The sequence below is a fragment of the Ochotona princeps genome, chromosome 31 (genome assembly GCF_030435755.1).
Source record: "Ochotona princeps isolate mOchPri1 chromosome 31, mOchPri1.hap1, whole genome shotgun sequence".
NCBI lineage: Eukaryota > Metazoa > Chordata > Mammalia > Lagomorpha > Ochotonidae > Ochotona > Ochotona princeps.
In genome coordinates, this window is record NC_080862.1 from 3,680,118 (window position 1) to 3,697,619 (window position 17,502).

Below are 17,502 nucleotides of genomic sequence, written 5' to 3' on the forward strand. Positions count from 1 at the left end.
TGATAAGGAAGTTGCCAGCTCAAAAAATGAAGTAAGAAACATTGGGAGACAGTCTATAAAGAATAAATCCCTCTGAGATACTTCCTGGGAAAGATCGTAATTGAGGACACCTCTGGAAGTCACACATTTCATGAACTGAGTCATTCTAAGGCTAAGGAGAAAAAAATGCTAGCAGGAAAAGTCTGGGCGCTTCTTTTATCTCTGTAGTCCTTCTTCATCTTTAGGGGGAAAACAGCCCTGATTATTCCTGAACCACAGTCTCCCTAAGGCATCCTAATGCCACTGGACCATGAACATATTAGTTAACCTAATTACTCTCTCACAGAAATGTGTTTAAGAATGCATGAGCCTGCGGTCAATGGCTAATTAACGAATGCCTCTTTGCTTTCTCTCACTCTCCGCTCCATGCCGTAGGATGCTCTAGCAAGTTGTGACGTGAATGGGAATGACTTAGACCCAATGCCTCGCTACGATGCAAGCAACGAGAACAAGTAAGGGCCAAGGGAGGGGTGGCCGGCCTGTGGCTGGCAAAAGGGGCTTTGCGTTCTGCCCATGCTGATGGAAGTATCTTCTTGGAATTCCTTGGTAATAAATGATCAGATTTGCTCCAAGGTAAACCAGTGTTTTCTGCTGAAGAACCTGAATAGGAAAGAGAGGTGGTCCCCATGGTAACAATAGTTACAGGGAGAGCCCTGGAGGGTGGCTCAGCACTACCAGTCATGGGGATGGAAGCAGAAGTTGTGCTTGCCCTTACGTGGTAATTGGCCTGTAACGCATTTGGTAGAAGCAGAGATGCTAAGAGGAGAGGCCAAACAATTCACTGTGGTAGAGCGTTGTTTCGTTTCGTTAAATACATTTGATGGGATCCTGCGTTTGAAATCCCTGCTGAGGGCTGTATCCTTCTCCCTTCCCCTAACACTCTTCTCTCTCTGTAAGTGATGGTGCTCCCCACTAATACATCCAAGACGCCTAGAAGGATTATTGCTATTTTTGGAATACATTATCTTCGTTATCTGTCTTAGTCAGAAGGCCTACTTTCACTTTTCAATGACCATAGTTTGTTTTTGTGAACGCAAATAAAGATGCACATCCATTTGATGAGCGTGAATGGTTTTTCTTGCTTTAAAGACCTGAGTCTTTTAGAAGATTAGTAGATACTTCCAGTCTCTCCATCATGTTAGTTAACTTGTTTTACTTTAACTATGAAGCCCCTCTAAAATGCTTGGACACATTAATTTGGGTTCTTGTTGACATGTTTTGGTTGGGATTGTCAAAGTTACAAAGAGAACAATTTTTTCCTACATATTGTATGCTATTTCCAATTTGTTTTTGTTTTTCCTTTAGGGAAAAAATTCTTGACTGATATTATTTAAGTAAGTCAATAAGGTTGGACAAAGCCATACAACCTAGCAAATTAAAACAGTACCTGCATCTCCAGAATTCAGTATAAGTGCCAGTTCAAGTCCCAACTGTTCCACTTGTGGTCCAGCTCTCAGCTAATGTCTTTGCAGGCAGTGGGAGATGGCCCGGAGCTTGGGGTCCTCTTTGCTATGTCGGATGCCTGAATGGAGCTACTAGTGTCAGCTTTGCTCAGCCCTGGATGTTGTGGTTATGTGCAGCGTGAACTAGCAGACGAAAGCTTTTTCTCTCTGTCATTCTGCTCTTTCAGATAAATAAATCTTTAAAGAATGATATTCTTAGGACTGATGATCATACAAATATTATAGATCCGATTTGGTGGTGAAAAAATTAGTATACAAATTGACCTAGATTTTTTTTAGGTTTTCTAAATAAAGAGTGAGAGTCATAAATGAATCAAATTATTCTATTTGATATTAGTTGTTAGCCACTAGATTGTGTTTAGTGAACTTCACACAGGCGGTTATAGTTTCGAACAACATGATCAGATGTATTGCATTCTGATTTGTAACGTGCACGCTGCTGTTATGCACTGAGCGGGCCAAAAGAACCTTAACTTCTTCCTCTGTTTTGCCATGAAACTTAAGCTGCTTTTAAAAATGAAGATTTCAGCGCGTGAATCTGTGAGGGACATGAAGGGCTAGTTCATAAAAGTACTAGATGGCATTGCTTTACATGTTTTAATATTGTATAGCTGTAATAGTAGGATTTTAAAAATTTTTTAGATTTTTTTGCTTTAATCTTTGAAAGTCCAGTTTATTTTTTTTTTTTAAACAGTGTTCTGTTATATAAATCCCCGATAACTTATTCATATATTTGGTTTGGATAACCATTTAGTTTGTGTTTGTTGAAGATTTATTCTATTTTCATTCAAAAGTTAGATATACAGAGAAGAGGAGAGACAGAGAGGAAGATCTTCCGTCTGATGGTCCATTCCCCAAGCAGCCGCAATGGCTGGAGCTGAGACAATCAGGAGCCAGGAGCCTCCTCCAGGTCTCCCACGCGGTGCAGGGTCCCAAGGCTTTGGGCTGTTCTCCACTGCTTTCCCAGGCCACAAGCAGGGAGCTGTATGGGAAGCGGGCCACTGGGATATGAACTGGCTCCCATAGGGATCCTGGCAAGTGCAAGGCGAGGACTTCAGCCACTAGGCGGTCGTGCCTGCCCCTAGTCTGGACTTTATACAATAAACAGATATTACTTTCTCAATCACGAAGAAAAGAAAAATGCGTCCTTTTGTCAGGGTAAGGCAAATCAAAAGCACAGTGTCCTGAGTGTGTTGTCATCTCCCTCCAGTTAGAATGTGCATCGTCATGGGGAATGAATAAACAAAGGCAAACTTTCACATGTTATTTGAATTATTCCTTTATAAACCCATCTTACTGGAAGAAATTTGTGTTTTCAAAACCGACTGTACTCTATCCATCATCTAGCTTTATCACCACGGCATTATAGAAAGTAAGGAAAGTGCAGGAAAGTTGACATCCTACAAAGATCCGGCTGTGACGGATGCCAGGAGTCAGAGGCACTGTAGGTGGCAATGGAAAACTGGCTGTTTCCATCAGAATCTGCAAGTGGTCATTTTTTGCAATGAGTCTCTGCTGGGGCCTCTTGTGCAAGGTGTACTTGATATGTAACATTGCTAACCACAACATCTCTTTGTAAAGAAAATTCTGTGAGTATTGGCTTTGATGACTGGTTGCATACTAGTGTTTCAAGCTGTCTTCTTTGTGGGGGATTCCCTTTAAACAAGGCCCTGTCCCCATTCTGGCACCCCAGAACCTGTGTTCAAGAACAGTCACTGCTGTCAGGCTCACTCTGGGTAGAGTGCCTCTGTTTTGATCCCTGCTGAGTGTTCTCCTGGAGTGCAGGGAGGATCTGATTGTTGGAGGACGGGCATTGTTCCAGATGTGCATATAGGTTTGTATTTTTCAACAATGACATGTGGCATGTTTAGCCTTACAATACCAGCACTTCTTACCTCTGTTTTAAAGAAGTCAGCAGTCCTTCTGTTTTTTTCTCCCAAGCTGACCAAGAGCACACATTCAGGTTTAACAGTAACACTACATTTTTTTTTTTTTTTTGCTCAGTACATCAGAATGGCAAGTAAGATTGATGGAGCTCTCTTTAATGCACATTTCATAGATAGATAATTCTGTTTGAATAGCAGTCACTCAGAATTAGGAATTAAAGTGGGTTTGTGACTTACAAAAGCTGAGTTTTAGTCTTGCCTGTCATTGATCAGCAGCTGGTCTTTGGATCTAACTATTTTAAAGTTACTACTTTTTTTCAGTCTCTAAAATGGGTATAAAAGCACCTGTCTCTTGGGCCCGGCGTGGTGGCCTAGCTACTAAAGTCTTCACCTTGCACACGCCAGGATCCCATATGGGTGCTGGGTCTAATCCAGAGAGCCCTGCTTCCCATCCAGCTCCCTGCTTGTGGCCTGGGAAGGCAGTCAAGGACAGCCCAAAGCCTTGGGACCCTGCACCTGCATGGGAGATCCAGAGGTCACTCCTGGCTCCTGGCTCTGGATTGTCTCAGCTCCAGCCGTTGTGGCCACTTGAGGAGTGAATCACCAGACGGAGGATCCTTCTCTCTGTCTCTTCTCATCTCTGTGTATCTGACTGTCCAGTAAAAATAAATAAATCTTTTTTAAAAACGTACTGATCTCGAAAGGTTAACAATAAAACATATTGATTATCTAACAAATGTTAGATAATTATAGATGTTATTACTGTAATGAGGAGTTCTGTTCTTACATCTGTTTCTTGGGGAATAATCAGTTAAAAATTGCAATCATCTCAGAATATGTGTGCACATGAACACTTCCAATCTAAGTTAAGGTTTGGACGTCCGTTTCTCTCCGAGATTAGAGGTTTATGTGGGTTTTTCTGCTTCTTTGGGGATGGAGAGCAGAGCTGTGACTCAGTCCGTCTGTTATGAATCTGCTTCTCTTTAACTCAGTTTCCCCTTTCCCTTGATGGAATTCTCTAGCTGCACTTGATGGTAGAGAGTGGAGCCAAATAAGGCAGTGAAGTGTACTGTGAGAACAGTGGGCTCCAGAGTGCATTTGGGTGTTTTCATTTCTGGTTGCTTTTGTCCATTTACTCAACAAGTTTTCACTGAATCCCTGCAGTGAGGATGGCTGTGGCTGCTCAGCCGCTACAGCGATGAATAATACAGGCTGCTAGTGGATTAAACTAGGGGATGGGCAGTAAGAAATGCTGATGTCTGAAAGGTTTTTGGTACCAATGGAGAATGCACCCTCACAGCTATATGCAAATGATTTCTCTTAGACTAATTTCATTTCTGGCAGCAAAATTTTGGGGGAAATAAAATCAGCAAATCACCCGCTGCAGTACAAAAATTGTAAAAAAAAAAAAAAAAAAAGAAAGAAAAAAGCATGGACTCGACTTCTGATTTGCTTCCAGTCACGTGATCTTGCCTTATTCTCTGCTGAAAGTAATATACACTCTTTAACACTCAAGCAGCCTCCTGGCATGACACCTCACCGCTGAATTGTGAATTGCCTAGTTAGATCTTTCCTTCCTTGGGCTTCTAGTCTCCTGTTGAGTATTCTCTCGTTTAGAAGCCATGGCAACGTATTTGATAGGGGAGCAATCCAGGGCATTATATTTTGTGTTGTGCATGGCCCAAGTCTCTGATTTCTTTAGGGGAAAAAAAAAGCTTATATTCTAGAGACTCATTTTCTAAAATAAATGGGTTTTCCTTTGGTTTCTTCTCTATGTTTTCAAAATTATTAAGCAGGGTAGATAGAAACAGTCCTTCTGCTTCTTTAGCTTCAATAACTCCATCCTGTCTGGTTTAAGAATACTGCCATGTTGCGGAAGCCAAAGTGTGTGTGTGTGTTCTTGCTTCAACCACCCTTGCCATTGATTAGTGAGCAGCCACCCTTCAAAGTAAAGGCAATGAATGCACATTGATGTTTTCTGAAAATAAGGGAAATATGTTTGCTTAATAATTAGATGAAAAGTATTACATCAATCTGTGGCCTTGCCTGGTGCGAGCATTATTTCTTCAAAACAAGTGGTAGGGTCAGGCAAAATCTATAAGGGACTAGTGTTGTGGCATAACAGGACAAGCCGCCTTGTGCAGCGTCAGCATCCCATATGGATGACAGTTAACGAAGTACATCTTGAAATAAACAAACCTGTAAGAAAAGCAGGGTCGTTCTCAGAGGCTGGTTTTATTCCAAATATTTTCAGAACTCTTCCTTTGATACTTTTGCAAGAGTAACAGCCTCAAAATGCTATCATAGCAGTTACTTTATAGAGATTATCAAATGATTTGTGTAAGATTGAGTACAAGTGTGCATTGCTACGAACTTAATCTATCCAAGGCAATTGTGAAAGTGTCTCACGCTCTTAACAGCTGTATTTCTCAAACCAGCCTTCTCCAGCAAACTTTCTCTCTCTGAGTAATTTGTGAACCACAGAAATTTTTTAAATATATTTTTATTTTGAATTCTGAATTGTGTGGTACATTTTTGTATAGGCTGGGATTCTCCCTGACAGATTTTCCCCATTTTACTACAATGGTGTAGTCCTTCATAAGGAATCATAATTCTATTAGTCTCTTTATTTAAGTGTACCCCGACATTGTTTGAACCACAGAAATTGAATGCTTAGAAATTTAATGTTCTAAGAGATGGACATTCCTGGTCAAAATAGCATTATTTGCAGTTCACGATGAGGTTCCCTTTGTCATATTATGTATCTTTGCATGACAGAAGAGGCCCACGAATTCCCACGGGATTTTTCTAGAAGGACACTAAAATTATTCCAAAAGCTCCGCCCTTGTGACCTGGTACTGCTTAAAGAGTCCACCTCTTTGAATACCAGCATATTAGGAGTTAGGTTAACATAGGAATTTTGGAGAGCTGCAACCATTCAGATCATCATTATAACCTCACATTTTATTCTCATAAAAGAACCTACAACTACTGTTTTAGGAGCTTTATTTCTGCACATAGGGTTCATAATGTGATATATTGAAATAACATTTGTAATCGTCTTCTAGATTCTGGCAGGTGGCCTCACATGGGAAGTTGTAGTGCAACAGGAAAGGCTTCTCTCAGCCCGGAACACAGCCACCCTTCCCCTTTCCTAACAATTCTCCACATTTTATTCCTCCTCTTTCTTGCTCTCTGGATTTTTATTTCACTTGGCCAATGGACAGCTCAGGTAGATAAGAGATGAAAGAGAAGCAAGAGGGGAATTCATATTCTACCCCTCCTTGCTGGATCACTAGAGGTTGACTGAATCCCTGAAGATCTTAGGTCCTGCTTTTGTGGCCCTGAAGGTGACCTCTAGTACCTCCCCTTTCTGAGTATCAGCAACCACAGCTATCCTCAAGTCCTTCAGATCCAAAGATCCCCCATGGTTGTGACATTAGATAATATACCATTTCTTATTGATTCCCACCAACTCTCCTTGCATTATTATACGGATGCCTTAAGTAAGCTCTGCTCACTTTACCTGTTAAAGGAAAGCTTGGTGTTTCCCGATAAACCCTTGCCAAGCATGGTATGTTTTTTTTTTTTACTCTGGCATCATTGGTGGAGTAGAGGGGGAAGTATTGAAATACTTCTGAAAGAAAAAAAAATCAAATTAATGCAGTCTCTTTAGATGAGTGTTTATGCTTTAGTGTAGGCTAAATCAGTACAGAAACTTCTGTATCGTTCAATTCCTGTATCCCTGCCGCCTTGAAGGGTAAATATCCATCTTGGTTAAGCAAAGCCTTCATTATTCCAGGAATTATACTCATGAGAATGCAACCGTCATATCCTTTTGTGGTTTTCTTTGTCCGTCTTACTGCGTTAAGACTCTTGGCGCTGTCAGTAGCAGTTTTGATGGAGTCTGATTGATGCTATAGGTTAATGTCAGGTTCGCATATAATTTATGCTAACCCAGCACAGTATTGACATGAATAATTGATAATTGCTTGAATTTAAATTTCTTATTTATAAAACAAACTCACAATTCCTGGGGCTCCAAGGCAGATGGAAATGGCAGTAGGGGAAGAGAAGGGAAGTATCATTTTTAAATAGTGGATTAAGCGCTCGAGTAGGTTTTCCAGACACGTGTGTTTATATTCATCTTTCACTTTTAATCTTCCCCTCTCACCTGTCGCTGGAATACTTAAAATTTTCATTATTTCTTTCTGTCCAGAAATACATAACAACGAGAACATGATGGTGGACACTCACCTTCAATGCTGACTAAGGAAGTAAATTTTGGAGTGAACTTGTTTAGTTCACTTCCTAAGTAGCTTCCCAAAGAAGAACTAGCTGAGAGAATAATAAAACCTTAAGCTTGCCCAACATTTGTTTTAATATTGTGGATACATAATTTAGACATTGGTTATTCTCCCATTCATATCAGATCCTTCCAAGTAAAAAAAGAGTATGATTTGAATTTTTTCTTTATAAGCTAGCAGAGATGCCATAATTTCTATATTTTTGTAATGCCTTTGTGGAAACTTTCTTTTTCCAGTGTATTTAAATATTTGTGTGTGTATAGCATCAGCAGATTTTAAACATTAATGTAAGATAAAGGAGTAAAAAAAAATATATCCTGTACTTCAGGACATAGTTGATTAATTCTCACAAAATAGGTCACCAAAAATGGCAGATCGATGTTGTAAATTAATGTGCTGCTTTTAGGGGCGACATGGGTTTCTGGCTCCAGCCTTCATGGTCATTCTTTTATGCCCTTGGAGAAGGATTCTTACAAAACCCCTTTCACCAATTACAGTATTTTGGTCTCCTGTAAACCACAAAGATACATCTAGCTGTAGGGTTGCCATTTGAATGCAATGTAAGCAATTGCTAATACATTTATTGTTCAAAGCACCTCCGTATCTCATTTACCGTTCACACCAACCCACTTTCAGAAAGTTTGGAAAAGTTAAATAATGTGTTTAATGTCACCAAGTGGCAGAGCTAGTCCTTGAGCTCTTTCGTTTCTGCACCATCTATTTTCCTGCATAGATAATTTAATTTGTGGCCAAGTAAATGAGGAATTAATTGCTGTGCTGAGCGTAAGCTTCAGTAGGTTGACCACCAGAGTGCTACAACGCAGTATTCAGTAAACAGATTATCACCTGATCCTGCCAACTGCTGGCCATTAGAGTTCTGCTTCTCCGAGGTGGGGAGGGGGAAAGTTGTCTGCAAAACTTGCTAACACTCTGTGTGCATGTCATTTGGAATAGGTAGCAAAGATAGTTCATTATGATAAGTTAAAAAGTTATAGGAATATGACTCCCCCAGCTTTTTTTTCCCTATGTTGATAAATGAAGCCTGCTAAGATAAGGACAAAGACTGCTTATTCACAGATTGCCATCGTAAGTAATCAGCTGGCATCACTTGTGGAAACTCAGAGACAGGGATACAAGTGACAGCGAGATCTTTAGACTGCAAATAAAGAAAAGGAAAGGCTTTAGGTTTGGCCCGAGTAGAGGTTATCATGAGGGAGCTGACACCTGGGCTCTCTCAAGCAGGTTACTCCTCTGTAGTAACAGGATTTTTTTTTTAATTGAACTTGAATGAATACATTCTGGCCATAAATGAAAATAAACAGGATCTTGACAATTATATAAAAGTCCCACAACTGTGGAATTTTATTGATATTGTTATTAAAGGTGATGGTAATTAAGTAATCATATGATATTTTAGCCTGTTCCCAGAGAGCAGCTGGTTCATTTTCACATTTCTTTGAAGATGTGAATTCTTGGACATTGGGACACTTCACTGAGGGTTCTGTGCTTCAGAGACAACTTTTGTGAGCACTCCTGAAATGTGGACCCTAAAAGATTTCTGAAGGAGGGAAAAAAGTTAACTCCAGGAAAGCCTTTGGGAATGAGCAACCACTTATGTCAGAAGAGGATGGGATCTGGAAGAATGTATCTTATTTCTGGGAGAAGGCAAATTCTTTTCCCCTTAAAACTCTGCAAGTAGTTGCAAGCAAGTGGGAAGAGCAATGGACTGTGGCCCTCTAGATCCCCACTTTCTCTCTTTCATCATAAGCAGCCTTCTCATAAGTTTTAGAAAAGTGACCTTTGCTGAAAGAATTTACCTTTTGCTATTTTTGGATATGCCAAAAATATCTGCATACAATTTACATATGCTAAGTGAATATTTGCATGGATCGCAGATAAAGTACCTTGTGGTGACATTCTGGGTTTAGATGAGCTGACTGCTACAAATTTTCTATGATGTTGTCACTCCTGGTTAGTATTCTCACCTTCTAAACTTGATACATTCATAGCATCTTACCCTCTGCCTTCCACGCCTGTCCGGAATACTGAATCTAAAAATCTCACTTTCTCTGCAATAGCCTACATTCCTTGTATCATGTTGTCTCGTATCCATGTCTTTTTCCATGATCCTGATATCCTAGCTTTCCTGTAGGCTCCGGTGTTAGATTGTCAACGTGCGGAGCAGCAGCTCACATCCCTCTCCGGCAGCTGCTGCAGCCTCGGCTCCAGTTCTACATCGTCTATACGGGGCAGTCTGATTGGAATTTCTACTGTGAATGGTGGGATTTTTTGTTTGTTTGTTTGGATGTGAGATTTGTACATACATTAAAAGGCTTGTCATTCTTCAGAGAAGAAAAATGACAAGCCTTTTAATGTAGTCCAAAGAAGTGGGGAACAGTTGATCTGATACTTGAAACAAAGACAATTATTTTTTCCCTCTCTTGTCTATTGATCTCATTCATCCTGTAAGTAGCGCGGATGGAGCCTACTCAGCAAGGTAACATCCAAAAGGAACTAGGGCTTGAATTGAAGCATTCAAAGAATTAAGGGAATTAACTTTGTTGCAGTGGAATTCTGAGAGCAAGGGCAGTCTCAGAAACAGTTCCACTCGCATGAAGTTGCCTTAACATTCACACTTTGAAGGGCACTATTCATGGGACCATAGAGGCCCCTGACATTATGACGGGTTTTTCCCACTGCAGAGACGCCATAGCAGCTGAGGCTGAATTATTTCATAGACTGAATTTATTTCGGATTGCTCAGCCTTCTGCAGAGTCATATGAATAGCATTGTTATGGTGGAAAAGCATTCCAGAACGTAGAGATACAGGAACAGTACTCCTTACATTTGTAGATGGCATTCATTCACATTGGTTGAAATCTCTATAGCTAAGAAGCAAATATGAGAAGGTATCTGGGTAAGGCATTGCAAAGTAAATTGATATTCTTAATACTCTTTCTTTCCTATTTTATGTTTGTGAGTAATGTTGGTTCTTGAATCTATTCCATATATGTTTGTGCAATTTTCTCATTGTGTTTTCATGGGCTTCTGCTAGAATCTCCATTGTAAAATGCATTTCTTTGCGAGGATACTAACAAATGTTTAATTCTTCTTGGTCAAAAGAAAATACACATGGCTTTTTCATATCTGTGATATGTGTACTTTCCTTGTCTTTAGTTAAGGTATGTTTTACTAGGAAAGTACATTGTTAAAGATGGTACCCATATCTTAGGTTCAGACAATGTCTTCCTTAAAATATTTATATGTTTTTGAGGACTGTACAAATAGCACTTATAAACTTCAAAAAATATTATTGGCATAAAACAGCAAAATGCATATGGGGATGGGGAGGAAGACCTGAAAAGTTGCTTAATAAAATTGAATAATACATGAAGAGAAAACATATCAATGCTGATACAGGGGCAGATGTTACATAGTCATGCTTGAAAAGTTATTGTTACTGTCCCATAATTTTCAAAACTAAATATATGCAAGCTAGTTATCTTCTCTTTATGTGGACAATTCTGTAGCATTGAGAACTTTGGTATGTAATTTGGGTGGAGGAATAAAGAATAACTATGTCCCTCAAAGAAAACTTGGCAGTTTTTTCTTTGGGCTTTGTACGCAGCAAAGTCTAAGTAGAGTTCAGCAGGGTTGGTATACATTTCTCATGCAAGAGTAGGAAAAAAAAAGAGCAGTAATCCGGATCCTTTAAATGACACTTGTCCTTTTGACCTATCTTGGCTTTCACTTTCCCCTGGAGGAACTATCTACTGAGGGTGTTAATGAGTCAACAACTCTCTTTTCACCAGTACTCCTGCATATATTCTCAGGTGATTTGCAAAAATTCCTATGAGATAAGAAGGCTTGTTTATTGCTTTGGTCTTCCAGAATTGGAGTTCATTTTTATATGTAAAGAATTCTCTGTTTTAGGAGGTTTGGGGAAGAACAAAGACAGTTCTACAATAGGGCAGCTGGACATACAGAAACTCTCCCGTGTCCTACTTTAGAGCACAAGATGCAATACAGATCATTTGTCATCGGAAAAATTAAAAATTCCTTGTGATATAAAGTCTCAAAATTTCTGTGTGAAAACACCATGCCAAAAAGTAGAAAATCTTAGGCCATGAAACTTTGTTGCGAAACAAAATTATTTTAAATAGTTGTACAAAATTACCTTAAGACTTGGTGTGTAAAATGTATGTGTCACGTAAATGAATTTCACGTTTAGTTGTAGGGGTCGCACCAAGGATATATCATTATGTATGTGTAAATATTCCCACATCCAAACAATCCAGATGCACAGAACAGAAAATAAATAAACAAAAGTACATTTAAAAATGCTTTTCCAGTCCCACGCAACTCAGATAATGGATAATAAACTCTTAGCATAGCGTAGGAGGCCCTGTCAACTTTCACCCTTTTCTGTTTGTCTCTTAGCTCTCTCTCTTGGATCATGAACTAGGAATGTGTTTTTCATAATCGTTCGCCTCCATACTGGTTGCTCAATGTTCCCCACAGTTCTGAACTTCCCAATATTGCTTTCCTGAACCACTTTCCTGCTTAACTCAGTCAGTTATAGGAAAAAACTTGAAATTAGATGTCATTATCTGTGCCCACTATTTCCAAAAGAAGAAAGTAAAATTGATGACAGTTTTCCATAGTTTATGAAAGTGAACCTGGCTTCCAAACTGATAATTGCTGTATTAATTTGGAGCGGGATACTGCACTCTCCTTTCTGAATATAGTGTTGTTAAGAAGGAGCTCATGTTTATTTATTTACATTTGTTTTCTATGAAAGGCAGAAACAGAGAGAGATCTTCCATCTGCTGACTCAGTCTCTCAATGCAGCAATAGACAGGTCTAGACCAGGCCATCTCCAGCAGCCAGGAACTCCTTCTGGGTCTTCACATACGGGTGGCAATTCTGTCACCTGCTGCCTTCAAAGGTGTGCATTAGTGAGAAACTGGAATTTTGAGCAGAGCTTGCACTTTAACCGAAGCACTCTAATATGCAAAACAGGTGTTGTAACTGGCATCCAACCAGTAAGCCAAATGCTCACATCTAGGGTGTGATTCTGATGTGCCTTAAAATGATTGAGTTTAATGTTGCTTAGAATGGCTATTTCCTTGATCTGTGGCAGGATCACTGCTTTCTTTTCACTTCTTGAGTAAATAAGGATAGAAGGAAAGGCCATAAAAACAAAATATAGACATAGTGTGTAAGTGAAAAAATCTAGAGCAGTAGTAGAAATTATTTTTAAATGGACTTCCTTTTGGTCTTAGTATTTCAGAATTTTCTGTAAGAATGTCCTGGCTGCTATTCATGGAGTTTTATTTTTGTTTGTTGTAAGTGGCAACGGAATGCTAAAACTTTCAGTTAAAGTTAACAGTATATGGCATACTACTTGTGAATACCTGGCTAGAAAAAGGGGCACCATTCTGCCAATTTACATACAGATTCCTTTTCCATAAACATAATTTATTTAAGCAAGTGTAATTAACGTGTAATCCTTGTAGAGTTTGTGAGGAAAGTGTTAGTGCAGTCAGACAGAGGTGTTCATGAATGTATTGGTAATGAGCATCATCAAAGCAGTAAACCTTTGCAGAGATATGTGTGGTTCCAGGAAGACAGTACTGCAGGTGAACTGGGCTAAGGCAACACGGGAGAGATTTTATCTCTGGAGTTTTACTATGGCACATGGATTGATGGACTAGCTAGCAGTGAAAGACAGTGAAGAGATTAGTTAATGTTCAAGGCATTTCCAGGTATTAAAAGAAAAACTTCCATTTAGATTCTGATTTAAAAAAAAAAAAAGACTGCAATTTTCATGGAAAGAAAATGTTGCAAGTTACCTGGGGCCGTATTCATTAACACCGGCTGATTCTCATGCTCAGCCATTTGAAAGAAAAATATGAATTAATTAACCTTTAATTTAGAAATTTTTTTCTTCTTTCAGGTACTATTTGCTAACTTCCTTGAAATCATGTGGTAAATCAATGGAATAGCTTTTAAGAATATGCTCTAAGATATTTTAGCATAGAAAACAGAAATCGGCTATAAATATACAATTACTAATAATTGAAGCTTTTTAAAGGAATCCCTTGAGATTTACATTCCAGCCAAAATCAATGTCTCCCTTTCTCTTATACACGCGCGAATTCTCTCACTCTTGCTCTCTCTCATGCTTTGTCCAAGTCTTGGTGCCAATGGGAAATTTCATTATCTCTGGTATAAAAAAAAAAAAAAAGCAGTTTACTTTAAGCATTACAGATAATACATTCTGAATGCTCAGAATAACATGGCCTCTGCCATCCTGTGTAATAACCCATGGGTTTAGAGCTAACCAAGAAACTTAGTCATCAGGAAAACAGTGGAGTTCCATGATAAGTACCTCATTGACATTATTTTAAGCCTGCTATTTACTCAGGAGAAATTATTTCCACTCAGTATTTACTATTCTTATTTTAAATCCTCAAACAGTTGGAAGAATACTTAGGATTTCTTTAGTTTGGTTTTTGGCGGGGAGAGGAGAAGACGAAGCTTGGAATTCTGGAGGAAAGGCTGAGTAGTTACAGGAAGTATGGAGACAATCTGTAACAACTTTACAATAACTGCCTATTTCACCGGTCATTTCAGAGTCTGATTTTCATGGTAGAAATTCAGACACTCAAATGCTTCTGCCAAAACTTTTTCCCAAAACTGATGATGGTCTCTACCTTCTCTGAAAATTACCCTATTTTATTTGCTCATACATTTGTTCAGAGGATGTGAAAGAACTGCATGATCACACATTGTGGAAGACCTTTTTGTTATCGGAATTTTTGCCTCTCGTTACATTAATCATGTATTGGATCTTATAGCAACTTGTCCTTCAGAGAAGGGTCAAAAGTTATGACGATACAGAAATTGCTAAGAAGGGTGGTAAGAATGAGACACTGGGGAACCATGTATGCACAGGGACATCTCTGCATGTAGCTGTGATCAGATCATGGTCTCCATTGTGATATAAAAAGAAGTTTTAAAACAGTGATCATTTCCACATTCTTGTTCAAAAATTTAATCTACCTTGTTTTCATCAGTTGGTTACTGGTTTCCATGGAAATAGAAATGGAATAAGCATTCCTCGTTTTAGATTCTCAGCTGCCCCATGCCAACTGAGAGCTGTAAATGCCATTTGGTTAACAGTGAGGATCCAGAACTCTTCCATTTTAAAGTGGCAAAGGGAAAGGAAAAGAAAATGTTTGCCAAGTCATTTCACTCCTCCCCCTTTGCAAAAGACGTTGTTTTATGATTGTCTGAACTATTGACAGACGATTATCAGACGCATAGAAAATCCAGTGGTGTCCCTCATGATTCATCCGTTTAAATTGCTTTTCCAACCCTCACAGAGTTCCTTACCTCTTTGTTACTTAGATGGCCTGTAATGGTCATCCTGGTGTCCCACCTGCTCTCACTGTTACGGGAACTGATTAGGAAAGTGGCCAACATTTTGAAGGAGGAAAATTGGTAATCTCAATGATTGTGACATAAAGGAAACAATAATGCTGATTAAATGCAGTGGAGGGGAGACAGCAGTTGGAAAAAGTCTCACTTCGGAGAAAATGTTACTTAATTTGCCATAAGGATTTTCCATTTCTAAGACTGTCTTTTATAAATGCTGCATTTTTCCGGAACTATTCCATAGAAAGGAAACTGAAGATTACGCATGAATAAATGGTTCAGCATAAAGTGTTAAACATCAGTATAGTTGTTTTTTTTTTATTCTGTTTTGTGACTCTCAACAGTTGAATCAATATGAATTCTAAAACAAAACATCTGTAGCATCAACACAGTGTTTTATATTTTATGATGTTTATGTACTAGATTAGGAAAAATGTGACTCCTCTTGTTAAACATCGCCCACTGTGGTTCTGTGAGCACAGTTCTCCTCTTGAGGGGTAAAAGGGAGTTTCTCCATGTCCCAGTTTCTAGCTTCAGCGAAGAAAACCAGACATAATGGCTTCTAGCCACTGGCTGCCCCATGTCTCCAAGTGTGGTCTTGTGCCTAGCCAAAGCAAGTATTGTGCCTCTGAAGAAATAAGATCCTATTTCTAGACTTAGGAAACTGCGTGAGTGCTTCAAGGAAAATCTTAGTGATGTTGTGCATAGCATTCTTTATCAGTTAGTGTTTATACGAAAAACAACACTTCGGATAACTGCTTTTGGTGCGCATATTTCATGGTTTCTATTGATTTGAAAAAGAGATATGGCATAATTTTTGACGGCCAAGGTAGCAAGTCAGTTCTGGTTGTGGCGTTGACTTAACTATGATCACCATTTCCATCTTCTCAAAAGAAGAGAACAAATTCCTTAATTTTTCTTACTTAATCTACACCTCTTGCTTTGGAGAAGCAATGCAGGAGGGAATCATTACTGCAATAAATGGGCTGTAGGGGAAGAAAATTTCAAATGAATCTATTGAAATTGAGGCGAGAGTCTTGTTATAAATGTTTCAAATGGTGCTTTCTTTGGAACAATAAAACTAAAATTATGAAAATGCATGCACTTTATTACCTAACAGAGCATGCAGCTATAGTCATTCGTCTATCAAACAAAAATGAATCATGTTTAAAGTTGTAGTTTTCCTATAATATTATGAAATTTGAATTTTAGTAGGACCATAAAGAGACTCAGTTTATGAAAATCTTTATTGGCTGCTCCAAGAACTATTTGGAGTTGCTTTATTGACGAATTACTCTCATTTAAAGCCACTGTCATGTCCCAACTGTTTTTTTTTTTTTTCTTTTCCCTCTTGCATTTACTCATGACGCATTTCTGAATGCTTCAACACAACTTTGTGAGTGAAGCTGTTCTCAAATGTTAGCATCAATCTTTATAACAAAGCTTTTTTATCTTGAAAATTCATCAGTTAACTGATTTGCTTACTTTGCTTTCTGCTGTTGTAGGCGTTTTACATTTACAGAGAGAAATACTAAGTTTTTTGCACTGACCAAGTGCTCAAGTTAATACTTATTTCATTAGTTGAAATATCATGCTTGTGGAGAGTTTTTTTTTTCCAGTTGCTATCCAATAACTATGGACATTAATTAATTATGATGTTCTTATAGAAAGAGCCTACAGACAAAGAACCAGATAGCTTCCAAAATTCATTGTCAGAGTGTTTATATAAGGGCAGGTCTTAAATCACCTTGACAATGATCTGGCCCTAATAAGTCTTGGCATGCCTAAGGATGTATACATGCTCTGCCTTAAATATGGTGTGTATTTGCTGCTATGGAAAATCTAGGATTTGATACCAGCAGATCTGAGTTCAAGTTTTCTCAAAGGAAGCTGATTATGTTACAATGGGACAGTCCCTTAACTGGTAGGACTGTGTTTTCTTAACAATAAAGTGGGAATACAATATGCGTGATGTACAAAATTGTTAAAAAAAAAAAAGACCAAATGGAATTAAATATGAGAACCTGTGCAAAAGTACTTTGCAAGTATAAAAGAATCCTGCTGTCTTCATTGATTCAAGGTCTAAGCGGAAGTTAATATTAAGTAGCCTTTCAAATAGGGATTATTGTTTCAATTACTATCAATGTTACATTGTGTCAAGAAGACATAAAAGGCTATGGTTATTTTTACTGTTCCTTGTCTAGAAACCAAAGATTGATAGAACACAGTGAATCAAGCTTGCACAATGGCCTTCTGGCTGAGCATGAGGGTTAACACAAGAAAAAAATAGCAAAGAGAAGCAGGAGTAGCTTAGTGGATACATGGCTTAGTGGAGCTAAGCTGAAATGCAGACAGAACTCTGAC

General features: G+C 38.7%; 1 protein-coding gene across 3 annotated transcripts in view; it reads left to right on the top strand.

Annotated features, from left to right (window-relative positions):
• Window positions 1-17,502, top strand: part of PCSK5 (proprotein convertase subtilisin/kexin type 5) — a 327,170-nt gene that overhangs the window by 108,872 nt on the left and 200,796 nt on the right. For all 3 annotated transcript variants that reach the window (XR_009244439.1, XM_004591776.2, XM_004591777.3), the window contains exon 5: window positions 415-491. Coding sequence is in view for 2 of the 3 variants with exons in the window: in XM_004591776.2 (XP_004591833.2) it covers window positions 415-491 (77 nt within the window). In the remaining variant the exon portion in view is untranslated. The remainder of the gene's footprint in view (window positions 1-414; window positions 492-17,502) is intronic.